The sequence below is a fragment of the Mandrillus leucophaeus genome, unplaced genomic scaffold (assembly GCF_000951045.1).
Source record: "Mandrillus leucophaeus isolate KB7577 unplaced genomic scaffold, Mleu.le_1.0 Scaffold442, whole genome shotgun sequence".
Lineage (NCBI taxonomy): Eukaryota > Metazoa > Chordata > Mammalia > Primates > Cercopithecidae > Mandrillus > Mandrillus leucophaeus.
In genome coordinates this window covers 266505-279858 of record NW_012104721.1, presented here as the reverse complement: position 1 = coordinate 279858, position 13354 = coordinate 266505, and the positions used below count along the sequence as shown (strand labels likewise).

The window sequence follows — 13354 nt, the reverse complement described above, 5'->3', positions numbered from 1 at the left end:
AAAAAAAAGGTATACATATGGGAAAAGAAGAAGTCAAATTATTCCTATCACTGATGATATTATCTTACATCTAGGACACCATAAAGACTCCACCAGAAAACTCTTAGATTTGATACATGAAATCAGTAGAGTTTCAGAATGTAAAATTAACATACAGAAATCTATAGCACTTCTGTACATCAATAGCAATCTAGCTGAAGACCAAATCTAGAAGGCAATCCCATTTATAATAGCGACAAATAAAGAAGAAAGACAACCCAGGAATATAGTTAACCAAGGAGGTGAAAGATCTCTATAAGGAGAACTGCAAAATGCTGATGAAGGAAATTGTACATGATACACAAAAAAGGAAAAACATCCCATACTCATGGATTGGAAGAACAAATATTGTTAAAATGATCATACTATACAAAGCAATCTACAGATTCAACACAATCCCTATCAAATTACCAATATCATTATTCATAGCATCAGAAAAAAAAAAAATCCTAAAATTTATAGGGAACCAAAAAAAAAAAAAAATCCAAATAGCCAAAGCAATTCTGAGCAAAAAGAACAAGGGCATCACATTATCTGGCTTAAAATTACACTACAAGGCTATAGCAACCAAAACAGCACAGTACTGAAATAAAAACAGACACACGGCTGGGCGCGGTGGCTCACGCTTGTAATCCATGCACTTTGGGAGACCGAAGCAGGTGGATGATCTGGGGTCAGGAGTTTGAGATCAGCCTGGCCAACGTGGTGAAACCCCGTCTCTACTAAAAATATAAAAATTAGCTGGGCATGGTGGTGGGTGCCTGTAATTCTAGCTACCCGGGAGGCTGAGGCTGGAGAATCGCTTGAACCCAGGAGGTGGGGGTTGCAGTGAGCTGAGATCGTGCCACTGCACTCCAGCCTGGGCAACAAGAGTGGAACTCCGTCTCAAAAAAAACTAACAATAAATAAATAAATAAATAAAAACAGACACACAGATTAGACAACCCAAAAATAAAGCCACATACCTACAACCAACTGATCCTTGACAAAGTCAACAAAAATACACATAGGGAAAAATACTCTATTCCATAAATGGTACTGGGGAAACTGCATAGCCATAGGCAGAAGAATGAAACTGGACACAAACTTCTCTCCACATAAAAAAATTAACTTAAAATGTATGACCTGAAACTACAAAGTCCTAGAAGAAAAATGACCTGAAACTATAAAAATCCTAGAAGAAAACCTAGGAAAATTCTTCTGGACATTGGCCTAGACAAATAATTTATGATCAAGTCCTCGAAAGCAAACACAAAACAAAATAGATAAATGGGACTTAAACTAAAAAGCTTTTGCATAGCAAAAGAAACAATCAACAGAGCACCAAAAGACAACCTACAAAATGGGAAAAAAATATTTGCAAAAGAAAGTATCCAACAAAGGCTAATATCCAGAATCTATAAGGAACTCAAACAACTCAACAAGGAAAAAAAAAATAACTTCATTAAAAAGTGGGGAAAGGACATCAACACACATTTTTTCAAAAGAAGACATGCGAACTACCAACAAACATGAAAAAAAAAAAGCTCAACATCACTTATCGCAAGAGAAATGCAAATTAAAACCACAATGAAATACCACCTTATACCAGTCAGAATGGCTATTACTAAAAAGACAAAAAAACAACAGATGTTGAGGCTGGGCATGGTGGCTCATGTCTGTAATCCCAGCAATTTGGACGCTGAGGTGGGTGGATCACTTGAGGCCTGGCGTTTGAGACTAGCCTGGTCAACATGGTGAAACCCTGTCTCTACTAAAAATACAAAAATTAGCCGAGTGTGGTGGCACACGCTCGTAATCCCAGCTACTCGGGAGGCTGAGGGGGGTGAATCGCTTGAACCCAGGAGGTGAAGGTTGCAGTGAGCTGAGATCACGCCACTGTACTCCAGCCTGAGCAACAGAGCGAGGCTGTTGCTCTGTTTCACAAAAAAACAAAAAACAACAAACAGATGTTGGTGCAGATGTGGAGAAAAGGGAATGCTTTATACACTGTTGAAGGGAATCTAAATTAGTACAACCTTTATGGAAAACAGGATGGAGACGTCTTAAAGAACTAAACATAGAATTAACCTTTGATCTAGCAATCCCATTACTGTGTATATACCCAAAGGAAAAGAAATCATTATATCAAACAACAACAACAACAACAACAAAAAACACTTGTATGTTTACTGCAGCACTAGTCACAATACCAATAATATGGAATTAACCTAAGTGTCCATCAACGGAGGACTGGATAACAAAATTGTGTGTATATCTATATCTATATCTCACTTTGAATACTACTTAGTTATAACAAAGAATGAAGTCATGTCTTTTGCAGCAAGATGGGTAGAACTGGAGGCCATGATTCTAAGTGAAATAACTCAGAAACAGAAATTCAAGTATCAACATGTTCTCACTTTAAGTGGGAGCTAAACAATGTGTATGCATGAGCATACAGAATAGAATGACACTGGTGACTATAAAAAGTGTGAGGGTGGGAGGAGGTGAGGGTTGGAAAATTACCTATTGGGCACGATGTTCACTATTTGGGCGATGATGGGTACACTAAAAGCCCAGACTTTACCATGTAAGAAAAATGCACTTGTATTCCTTAAACATTTTAAAAATTAAAAAGAAAAAAAAAGGGAAGGGGAAGCAAGCGGTAAGCACTCAGGGGAAGCAGCATCAGCACTCCAGGGCCACAAGGACAGCTGAGCTGTGGGTTCTGTGACCAACTGCCCTCTGCTGGTGAATAGAAATAATGAGTGGAAAGAGGACCAAAGGCTCATTTCAGGTTGAAGGTGTCAAGATCTTTTTCAGTCTTTTATTAGAGAAAAATTCAAACTTAAATCACAGACAGAAGAGTATAAAACAGCCCTATGCATCTTTACCTAGCTTTGACAATATATCAGCTCATGGCCAATCTTGTGTCATCTACCCATTACCCACTGCCCTCTGCCATGTTTTATTTGGAAGCAAATCAAACATATCATTGCATCTGGAATTATTTTAGTATGCATTTCTAAAAGAAAGGGATTTTTTTTAAAAAAAAAAAAAAGCTCCATACCACCACCATCGTCACAACTGAAAAATAATTAGCAATAATTCTAATAATTCCAATAATTCCTTATAGCATGGGACGCCAAAACCAAAACAAATAATTAAGCCTCACCCGAGGAGGATCACGGCAAGGGAGAGGCAATCATGTAAAATTCAGATTAACAGCATGAATCACCCAAACAAACAAAAGTACTTCATCTTCAGTGTTGCCAGAGTAAACTAGCAGGAACATAGATTAAATGAATATCTTAACTGGAAATGCAAAGCCATGCACCCAAATGGTAGGAAAATATTTAGTTCAGTAGATGTGATGCAAGTGCTACTAAGTCTTTGTTGAAACTTTTAATTTATACAATATTTTTATTATTATAATTTTTTTTTGAGACAGAGTCTCACTCTGTCACCCAGACTGAAGTGCAGTGGCGCGTTCTCAGCTCAACGCCGCCTCGACATCCTGGGCTCAGGACTACTACGGGTGCGCACCACCATGCCCAGCACTTTTTTTTTTTTTTTTTTGAGACAAAGTCTCACTCTGTCGCCCAGGCCAGAGTGCAGTGGCACAATCTTGTCTCACTGCAACTTCCGCCTGCCAGGTTCAAGCAATTCTCCTGCCTCAGCCTTTCGAAACTGGGACTACAGGCAGGCACCACCACACCCGGCTAATTTTTTGTACTTTAGTAGAGATGGGGTTTCACTATGTTGCCCAGGCTGATCTCAAACTCCTGGGCTCAGATAATCCGCCTGTCTCAGCCTCCCAAAGTACTAGGATTACAGGCATGAGCCACCACACCCGGCCTATTTTTCATATTTTTTGTAGAGATGGGGTTCCACCATGTTGCCCAGGCTGATCTCGAACTCCAGAACTCAAGTGATCCTCCTGCCTTGGCCTCCCAAAGTGCTAGGATTATAGGTGTGAGCCACTGCATCTGGCCTATTTTTATTATTTTTAAAGAGACAGGGTCTTGCTGTGTTGCCCAGGCTGGTCTTGAACTCTTGAGCCCAAGCAATCCTCCCACCCTGGCCTCCCAAAGTGCTGGGATTATAAGTGTGAGCCACCACACCTGGCCGTGTTGAATCTTTCCAGTGATTCAGGAGGGCAACACGGTCTTTAAGGGCCAAATGCTCAGAGTGGTGCAGTTGGGCTATGAGACACTGAGAGGTGTGACCACACCAGCTCCCCAGCAATCTCAAACTCAGGGATCAGAATTAGGTTGAAAGATCACTCCCCTTTTTGGGCTACCTCTGTGCTATTTCTCCCTCTCTCACAAATTTCTGTTAGCATGTCTCTTTTCTCTTCTAGATTATAAGCCTCTGGAAGGCAGTATAGCATTTGATATGGTTTGGCTCTGTGTTCCCACCCAAATCTCACCCTGAATTGTAATAATCCCCACATCGTGGGAGGGACCCGGTGGGAGGTAATTGAATCATGGAGGCAGGTCTTTCCTGTACTGTTCTCATGATAGTGATTAAGTGTCGTGAGCGCTGATGGTTTTATAAAAGGGAGCTCCCCTGCACACGCTCTCTTGCCTGCCGCCATGTAAGACATGACTTTGCTCCTCATTCACCTTCCGCCATGATTCTGAGGCCTCTCCAGCCATGTGGAACTGTGAATCAATTAAATCTCTTTCCTTTATAAATTACCCAATCTCAGGTATGTCTTTATTAGCAGCGTGAGAACAGACTAATTCAGCATTGTGTTCAATTTTGTATCCCGAGCGGCTGGCACATGAGAGATGCTCAATGGATGCTTGCATAGAGAAAGCCTGAACCAGAAAAGTCCATCAATCACTTGATGATGCCAAATGTTGGAAAAAATGGGAAGAAAAGAGTATTCTCCTACTCTGCTTGTGGGGCAATGAATTGATACAGCCACTTTGTCCTCCAAAGAGATGTCAAATATTTAGACCATAAAACAAGAATAGGATGCAAAAAACGGGAGCATTCAGAGAACAAGAAAAGAGAGAGTTCCTGGAAATTATAAACACTCAACAGAAGGGTTGGAAGCTAAAGTTGAGAAATTCGAGAAAATCTCCCAAAGCAGAGCAAAAGAACAAATAGATAAAAAATAGAAGACAAAAACCAAAGGACTAATCTAAGAGATCCAATATTTGAATATAAGGAGTTCCAGAAAGAGAACAGAGAAAACAGATGGGACGAAATTAAAGAAAAAATTTAAAACATTTTCTTATACGCTTATATTCTGAGTTTCCCAACAGAAAGGGCAATGAGTTCCTGGTGAAACAGATAACAGACTCACATTAAAGCATATCACTGAGAGAATTCAGAGCACTGGGGAAAAATAAAGACCTAACATGCTTCCAGAAATAACATACACAAAGTATTAAGAATCAGATTGGCTTTAGACATAGACAACAATCCTAGAAGTAAAAGATAAATGCAGCAATGATCTCAAAATTTTAAAGGAAAGTGATTTCTAATCTATACCCAGCCTAAGTATTAATTATGGGTGAGGGCAGACAAAAAAGACTTTCAGACATACATGGTCTCCAAATGTGCCTTCCATGTTCCCTTTCTCAGGAAATTACTGGAAAATGTGCTTTACCAAAATGACAGTGTGCACCAAGCAAGTGAAAGACATGAGATACAAGAAATGAGGGACCCCCTATAGGGGACAGTGAAGACACTCTCCATGAGAGAACACTGTGCAGGGAAGGAAAGGTGTACTATGTGGCTCACCATACCATCAAACTGAAAACTAGCCAAAGCCACGAGACAACTATATTCGGAGGACAGAGGGACGGGAGGGTGAGTACATTTGATGAGGGTGGGTGCCAGAGTTGAATTCTAACCTCCCATAGAGAGAAGTCAATAGATGATACTAAAGTTGAAATGTAGAGAAGGAGCAAGGAAAACTCACCATTTAGAGAAATGGCAGTGAAAACAAAAATAACCCACTAAGACAGATGGAAGCAGTGGTCTCAGAGAAGGGGAAGAGGAGAGGGAGCACAGGTGCTGCTGTTTTTGCAATCCTATGCATCTGTAACTCTGATAAATAAAACAACATGAGGAAAAAACCCTGCACACAGGAAGTATCTCGGAAAATTCAGAAGGGTAGTAAAGCTTCCAACAGCACTGCCAATGGTCTGACGTTGTTAGACCACCAGATTCTGCTGCTGTTATTTGTACCTTACTGCAATATCCCAGTTTATGGCCATCAAAGCTCAGCATTTCACAAGCACTTAAAAGAGACAAAGCTTTAGTCAGCAGGTATGTTATACATGGATTTCTAAAGCTCTTACCAGCAGTAAAAATGCCTTTCGTGCTCTGTCTTATACTAGAAGGTCTCACGATTGCTGAAAGCCCTGTGAGATAAAAACAAAAAGGAGACCAAAAAACCCAAAACAGATGTTAGTCATCTTAACAGTTTTAAAATTTGAAACTAAATATTCTTTCTAGTCAGCCAATCAAACCACCAAATCTATCTCTGTCCTGCTGTCACAGTGACAGTGAAAACGGCACTGGAATTGAGGGCCAGGAGACCAGAGCAGCCAGCCGCGGCGCCACCCGGCTATGTGGGTCCAAGCCGGTGACCGAACAGCTCTGCACCTCCTCCCCTTAAAACAAGGGGGTGGGTTAGCTGACCCTCAAAGGGTCAGATTTAAGATTTTATGACTTAAATCTGCCTGAGATTTCTGGTTCTCAATTGCATAACATGAAAAGATAAAAACCAAACGATTACATCTACGAGAAAAACTTTCATTCTGAAAATACACATACGGACTCCACAGTGAGGAACAAGTTTCACTCCCCTCAAAGAGACAGCCCAGATCACACTGTTGCCAGGATCACATTCAAACAAACAACAGTGTGCCTCATACAGAGCTATCTTCAGGATGGGGAGCTGGTGACCCAGTGCAAACCTAGTCAGGCCCAGGCGGAGAGTGGGAGTGGAGCACTTGCTGCAGCTCATGTTCCACTGCAGTGTGATGGTCTCAGCAAAGCATTTCCGTAAATTCTATCTGGCACCTCAGTACATATTTACTGAACGAAAACAGGAGAATGCACTCAATTGACAGAGGGACTCATTCTCAATTTTATAAATATTTCTTGATTGACTGATCTCATAAATTACCTTTAGCACCTTAAAGGGAAGTTAGTGTCTGAAGATCAGGTTCAGGATTTTTTTTTTATTATTTTTTTTTAAGAGATAAGGACTGCTCTATCGCCCAGCCTGGAGTGTAGTGGTATGATCCTAGCTCACTGCAGCCTCCAACTGCTCAAGCGATCCTCCCACCTCAGATTCCCAAGTTAGCAGAGACTATAGGCACGTGCCACCATGCCCAGCTACTTTTTAAATTTTTGCAGAGACAGAGTCTTGCTCTGTTGCCCAAGCTGGTCTCAAATTCCTGGCCTCAAGTGATTCTCCCTCCTGGACTTCCTGAAGTGTTGGGATTACAGGCATGAGCCATTGCACCTGGCCTGGGTTCAGAGTTTTGGATAAACATTAGGGCAGGGCTGGGGAAAATGCTGTGGAACGTGGGCCATGTCTGAGGGATGCACTGAACACTGTATGAGACACATCAAATGGAGTTGATTGAGGAAAGCTGTGTTCTCGATGTTACAAAAGCACAAAAAAATGCCACCAATCTCTTTTCTCAGACCACCACAAAGAACACAGACATATCTTTTAAATAAATTCTAGAAGTTGTGCTCTAGAAACCAAAAGAAACATTGTTTCTCCCTTTGACAGTGATTTAGGATCCAGAAATTTAAAAATAGAAGTATTTTCACCATGTTACTTCAAACAAGTAAAAATTCAGATTTAGAAAAACCCTCAAACTTTTAGTGCTTTCTTCTTCTGAGAGGCAATCTCTCTATTTCACTAAACAAAAAGGAAGAAATAGTATGTCCCAATCACAAAGTCCGCTTTTCCCCATGGCTGACATTTCCTCAACCTCAAATTCATAAACGTACCTAGTCGCACCACATCTCCACAGTCGGGATCATGAGCCACTTGAAATAAAGTTTCTTCCACATCTCTGTTTTTTCCAGGAGAGTCCATAATATGATGTATCTGTTGCTGTAAGCTTTTGGGCAATGTCATCAGCTGAGTGAACTGTCCTTCTGGGCTTTTATCTATCTGAAGGGGGGAACAAAGACAATGTCTATGGAAGTGCTTTAAATTCTACAAATACTCACAGACACAGGGCTTCTCTTTCAAAATCACACAGACATATATGCACCCACACCCCTGGCGAGGCAGCGCGCTAAGGAGACTCTCTTTTCTGAAACTGAATGGGTTCAGTTCAGGAGTCTAAGTCCCTTCAAAAAGGATAATTCTTGTCCTATAATATTGCATTTCAACCTAAGAATAGAAGCCACTCTCAAGGATCAATTTTTGACTTTTGGTTTTAAAATTTATATTTGTCTTAAATCCAGCAGTCAAAGGAAGTGGTGCTGCAGTTGACACTCATGGAGGCTGCGTCAAATCCGGGCACTGAGATGACCCCTCCCATTTCAAATGCAGGGAGACTGACGTGCCCTGATCACACCATCAATGAGAGTGAGTGGGATCTGAATTGTGTCTCCTGCCTGTAAGGCCTTTTAGTATGCTGTATTTCACAAACTGTAGGAACACACTGATGACAGAAACTAATCTTACTCACTTTTAATCCCCGGCACACAGTAGTTACTCAAAAAACAAAAAGGAAATGAGTAACTGAATCAATACAACTTAGTTGTCCTACAGCTACTATGCCAGTGGCTTTGGTTCCCAAAGTATTCTAAAACATATTAAGATGTTAAGATGCTGAAGACAAATGTATAAATAAAACATGTAAAACTATGTGTCGGACTTTACTCAGAAACCCTTGAATCAAAAGTTAGCCACAGAGCTGAGGCCAGACCTAGCTTTCCTAACTCCCAGTTTCATACACTGTGCCTCATGGAATGAATTTTTAAAAATCTTGTAAACGTTGATTTCCTGCCAAGTGTAGAACCAGTAACACTGCCCTCAATAGCTCATCACGTTATTTCCCAAGGAAGAATCTGTCTTGTATCCTTTTCACAAATATTTAGGTTTTAACTTCAATTAAGAGAACAGTAAGAAAAAATCAGATGAATGTATTACATTTTAGGCTTAGAGTTTACAGATATGACCAACTTTCTTAATAATTAGAATCTACTCACTCTACCATTTTAAAAATTGATTAAATATTTATTAACTATATACCAAATGGGCCAGGTGCGCAGGTTCACACCTGTAATCCCAACAGTTTGGGAGGCTGAGGTGAGAGAATTGCTTGAGCCCAAAAATTCAAGATCAGCCCTAGCAAAAGTGTGAGATATCCAGCTCTATGAAAAAAAAAATAGCCAGACATGGTGGTGCAAGCCTATAGTTCTGTCTACTTGGGAGGCTGAGGTTGGGAGGATCATTTGAGCCTGGGAAGTTGAGGATATGACGAGCGGTGACTGTGCCACTGCACTACAGCCTGGGTGACAAGAGCAAGACAGTCTCGAAAAAAAAGTATATACCAAATACCTGAATTTTCTAGTTTTGCCTATAAAAATCTATGCAAAGCAGGAGAAAATGTTATTATTTAATGGCTCCGTAAAGGTAGAGGGGTAAATATTTAGGTTTTTACCTAAATATTTGACATTTATCACTAGGATGGTTCTAAATTCACAGGACCCATCCTCTACTTAGCTTTGGCTACAAAAATGACAACAAATTTGAGTATTTATATAAACTAATCTTAGAAATGACATTTATGGGCTTATGTTTTGAGGCCACATATTGGGATTAGTTAGAATAAACTTATATTTCACTTATGCTTTACCTATGAAGCTTCCAACGGCTTAAGTGACATATAAAAAAATTAGAAAGTAATATTTGCCACTGCTTTCTCTTCAGGAAAATAATGCACTGGAATTTTCACTTGAAAGCATGTGTGTAAAGATAAAATATCAGGTGACATGGTTTAAAAATTTGGTAAATTCTCATTTTCCTTACACTAATTCTCATGAAAATATGAAAGTGAAAGCATTCAGCTAAATTGTGAAAGTCAAATTGCATTTTAAAAGCAGACATGGATACAATTATTAAATGTCAACTTAAGAAAAAAGCAGATAGATATGGAAAAAACCTGATATTGTATGATTCCTTTCATATGAACTGTCCAGAACAGACAAATCTACAGAGACAGAAAGTGGATTAGTGGTTTCCTGGGGGAGGGGAGAGCTGGGGACTGCTAATGGGTATGGAGTGACAGAAATATTCTTAAATTACATTGTGGTGATGGCTGTGCAGCTCTGTGAATATACTATAAACACTAGCTTTTATGGTATAGAAGTATTCATCAAGAAAGCTAGTATTTTGTTTTGTTATTACTATTTTTTTTGAGACAGAGTCTCGCTGTGTTGCCCAGGCTGGAGTGCAGTGGTACGATCTCAGTTCGCTGCAATCTCCATCTCTCAGGCTCAAGTGATTCTCATGCCTCGGCCTCCCAAGTAGCTAGGATTACAGGCGCATACCACCATGCCTGGCTAATTTTCGTATTTTTAGTAGAGACGGGGTTTCGCCATGTTGGCCAGGCTAGTCTTGAATGCCTGGCCTCAAGTGATCCACCTACCTCGGCCTCCCAAAATGCTGGGATTAGAGGCGTGAAGCTGCCATTCTCTCCCCCTGGCCAAAAGAGTAAAGAAAAAATAAAACCGTATCCCAGGAGGAATGGCAGAGATGAGCACCACCTGCAGACCTAAAAGATGCAGGGGTAAGGCAGATTTTATGTGTCAACTCAGAGCAGAGGCACAGCTTGAAGACACTGTCCTGCGAGGATGGGCTGTGCTACACATCCAGAATCAACCACCATTACACAGTACTATATTCCCAACTGGCAGAAGACATGGGCCTGGCAACCCAGGGTAGAAGGAGAAGTGACCTTATCACTCCCAGGGACACACTTGGGAACACTTTGTTTCCTATCACCACAGCTCTAGGTCTGTGGGTCTAGAGGTCCCAATTCCCAGAGAAGGGATGGTTCTACCAGAGGACACAGTAAGCATCCCATTAACTTTTTAAAGTTACGACTGCCACCCAATCCATTTAGAATCCCATGCCATAAGTCCAGCAGACAAGGCAATGAGTCACTACACTGGCAGAAGTAATTGGCCCTGGTCATCAGGAGCTGGGGTGCTGATACACATCTCTTAGAGGACCCTTTGCCCAATTTTTATGGTAAGAGGACAAATGTGGTAGCCAGGGTCCTCCAGACTCCTCTGAGATGACGGTCTGGACCACCCTGTCAAGATAAGCAGAAGTGACAGATGAAGGTGAAGGGAACCTGGATGAGTAGCAGAGGTGGGAGAAGATGAGTCTCAGTTGCAGTCTCAAGTCCAGATACAGCACTGGGAGCTGTAACTCAGTCCCCCAATCTTATTCTTGTAAATTTCCTGGGAAAAGAAACCGATGCGAAACTAGATCATGCAGACTTTTATAGGCCATAGGGAGGATTCTGGATACCTTTATCTTCACAGTTGGAGAAAATTCCTAGTCCTTTTCCCTTGTTCAGTTTCTAGAAAGTTGGTAGACAGACACATTATACTTCCCTGTCCTCTAGCCAGAGAATAGAAGATCTCTGGAGAAATTCTACAGACACTGATATTTGAGATCCTCCAATAAAACAGCCAGGTCCTTGGCCAGGTGCAGTGGCTCACACCAGTAATCCCAGCACTTTAGGAGGCCAAAGCAGCCAGATTGCTTAGGTCAGGAGTTCAAGACTGGCTTGGCCAACATGGTGAAACCCCGTCGCTACTAAAAATACAAAAATCAGCTGGGTGTGATGGCGCATGCCTGTAGTTCCAGCTATTTGGGAGGCTCCTGATTCAAGAATCACTTGAACTTAGGAGGCGGAGGTTGCAGTGAGCTGAGATCGCGTCACTGCACTCCAGCCTGGGCGACAGAGAGAGACTCCATCTCAAAAAAACAAAACAAAACAAAATAAAATAGCTAGGTCTTTGCCTCATAATCCTATAGTCAAGCCCACCAGTTGACAAGCCTGATATACCACAAAGAACTTCCAGTCTGCATTTTAGTGCCTCATTCTTTAAAAACAGGCCAGAGCCAGGCACGGTGGCTCTTGCCTGTAATCCCAGTACTTTGGGAGGCCAAGGCAGGAGGATTGCTTGAGCCTAGGAGTTCGAGACCAGCCAGGGCAACAAAGTGAGACCCTGTCTCTACAAAAAAAAAAGTTAATGTCTCAGATCATATGGGTACAAATATATGTATATACACATATATAAAAAAACCAGTTGGGCATAGTGGCATGGGCCTATAGTCCCAGCTCCTCAAGGGGCTGAGGTGGGAGGATCACTTGAATGCAAGAGTTCAAGGCTGCAGTGAACTATGATCATGCCACTACACTGTAGCCTAGGTGACAGAGTGAAACCCCCTGTCAAATTAATTAATTCATTAATTAATTTAAAAAAATAGGCCAGGAAGGAAATTCAGACATTTGAAGAAGGCTTCTAACATAACAGACTAGAGTATAAACAGACAAGAGGAACTAAGAGAAAGAAACAATGTAAGAGAACAAGACAAAAATCTTCAAATGCTATAATAAAGATCATTAAAGAGATTAGGAGAAAATAATGCATCCATAATACAAAAACAGGATGCTATAAGAAAGAACATTTTGGGAAAATTAAAAATTCAGTAGAAGTGTTACAAAACCAATCAGAAAAATTCTCCCATAAAGCTAAATTTAATAAACAAAGAGATGGGGGGGAGAGAGAGAGAGAGTGAAAAGGGTTAAACCAGGAGGTCTAGCAACCACCTAACAGGAATCCCAGGAAGAACAAACTAAGAAAATGGGTATGAAAAATAATTACAGAAATAATAAAAAAAAATTCTTTAGAATTGAAGCTTATAAAATTCCAGATAGAAAAGACCCACTGAGGCTGGGCACAGTGGTTCACACCAGTTAACCCAATACTTTGGAAGACCAAGGTGGGAGGATGGCTTCAGCCCAGGATTCGAGACTAGCCTGGGCAATATGGTGAAACCCCGTTTCTACTGAAAATACAAAAACCACTCGGGCGTGGTGGTGCATGCCTGTAGTCCCAGTTACTCAGGAGGTTGAGGTGGGAGAGTCATTTGAGCTTGGGAGTTTGAGGTTGCAGTGAGCCAGGACTGTGCCACTCTACTGTAGCCTGGGCAACCGAGGATGGAAGGAGGGAAGGAGGGAAGGAGGGAGGGAAGGAAGGAAGGAGGGAAGGAAGGAAGGAGGGAAGGGAGAAGAAGGGAGAAGAA

General features: G+C 41.3%; 1 protein-coding gene across 3 annotated transcripts in view; it reads right to left on the bottom strand.

Annotated features, from left to right (window-relative positions):
• Positions 1 to 13354, bottom strand: part of TAMM41 (TAM41, mitochondrial translocator assembly and maintenance protein, homolog (S. cerevisiae)) — a 60837-nt gene that overhangs the window by 15339 nt on the left and 32144 nt on the right. The window contains exons 6-7 of one of the 3 annotated variants that reach the window (XM_011994110.1): positions 8020 to 8185; positions 6345 to 6407 (exon numbers count right to left, since the gene is read on the bottom strand). In XM_011994110.1, the coding sequence (XP_011849500.1) occupies positions 6345 to 6407; positions 8020 to 8185 (229 nt within the window). Of the gene's footprint in view, positions 1 to 5746; positions 6408 to 8019; positions 8186 to 13354 lie in introns of those variants that run through there. The other 2 variants (XM_011994109.1, XM_011994111.1) reach the window with 2 other exon arrangements.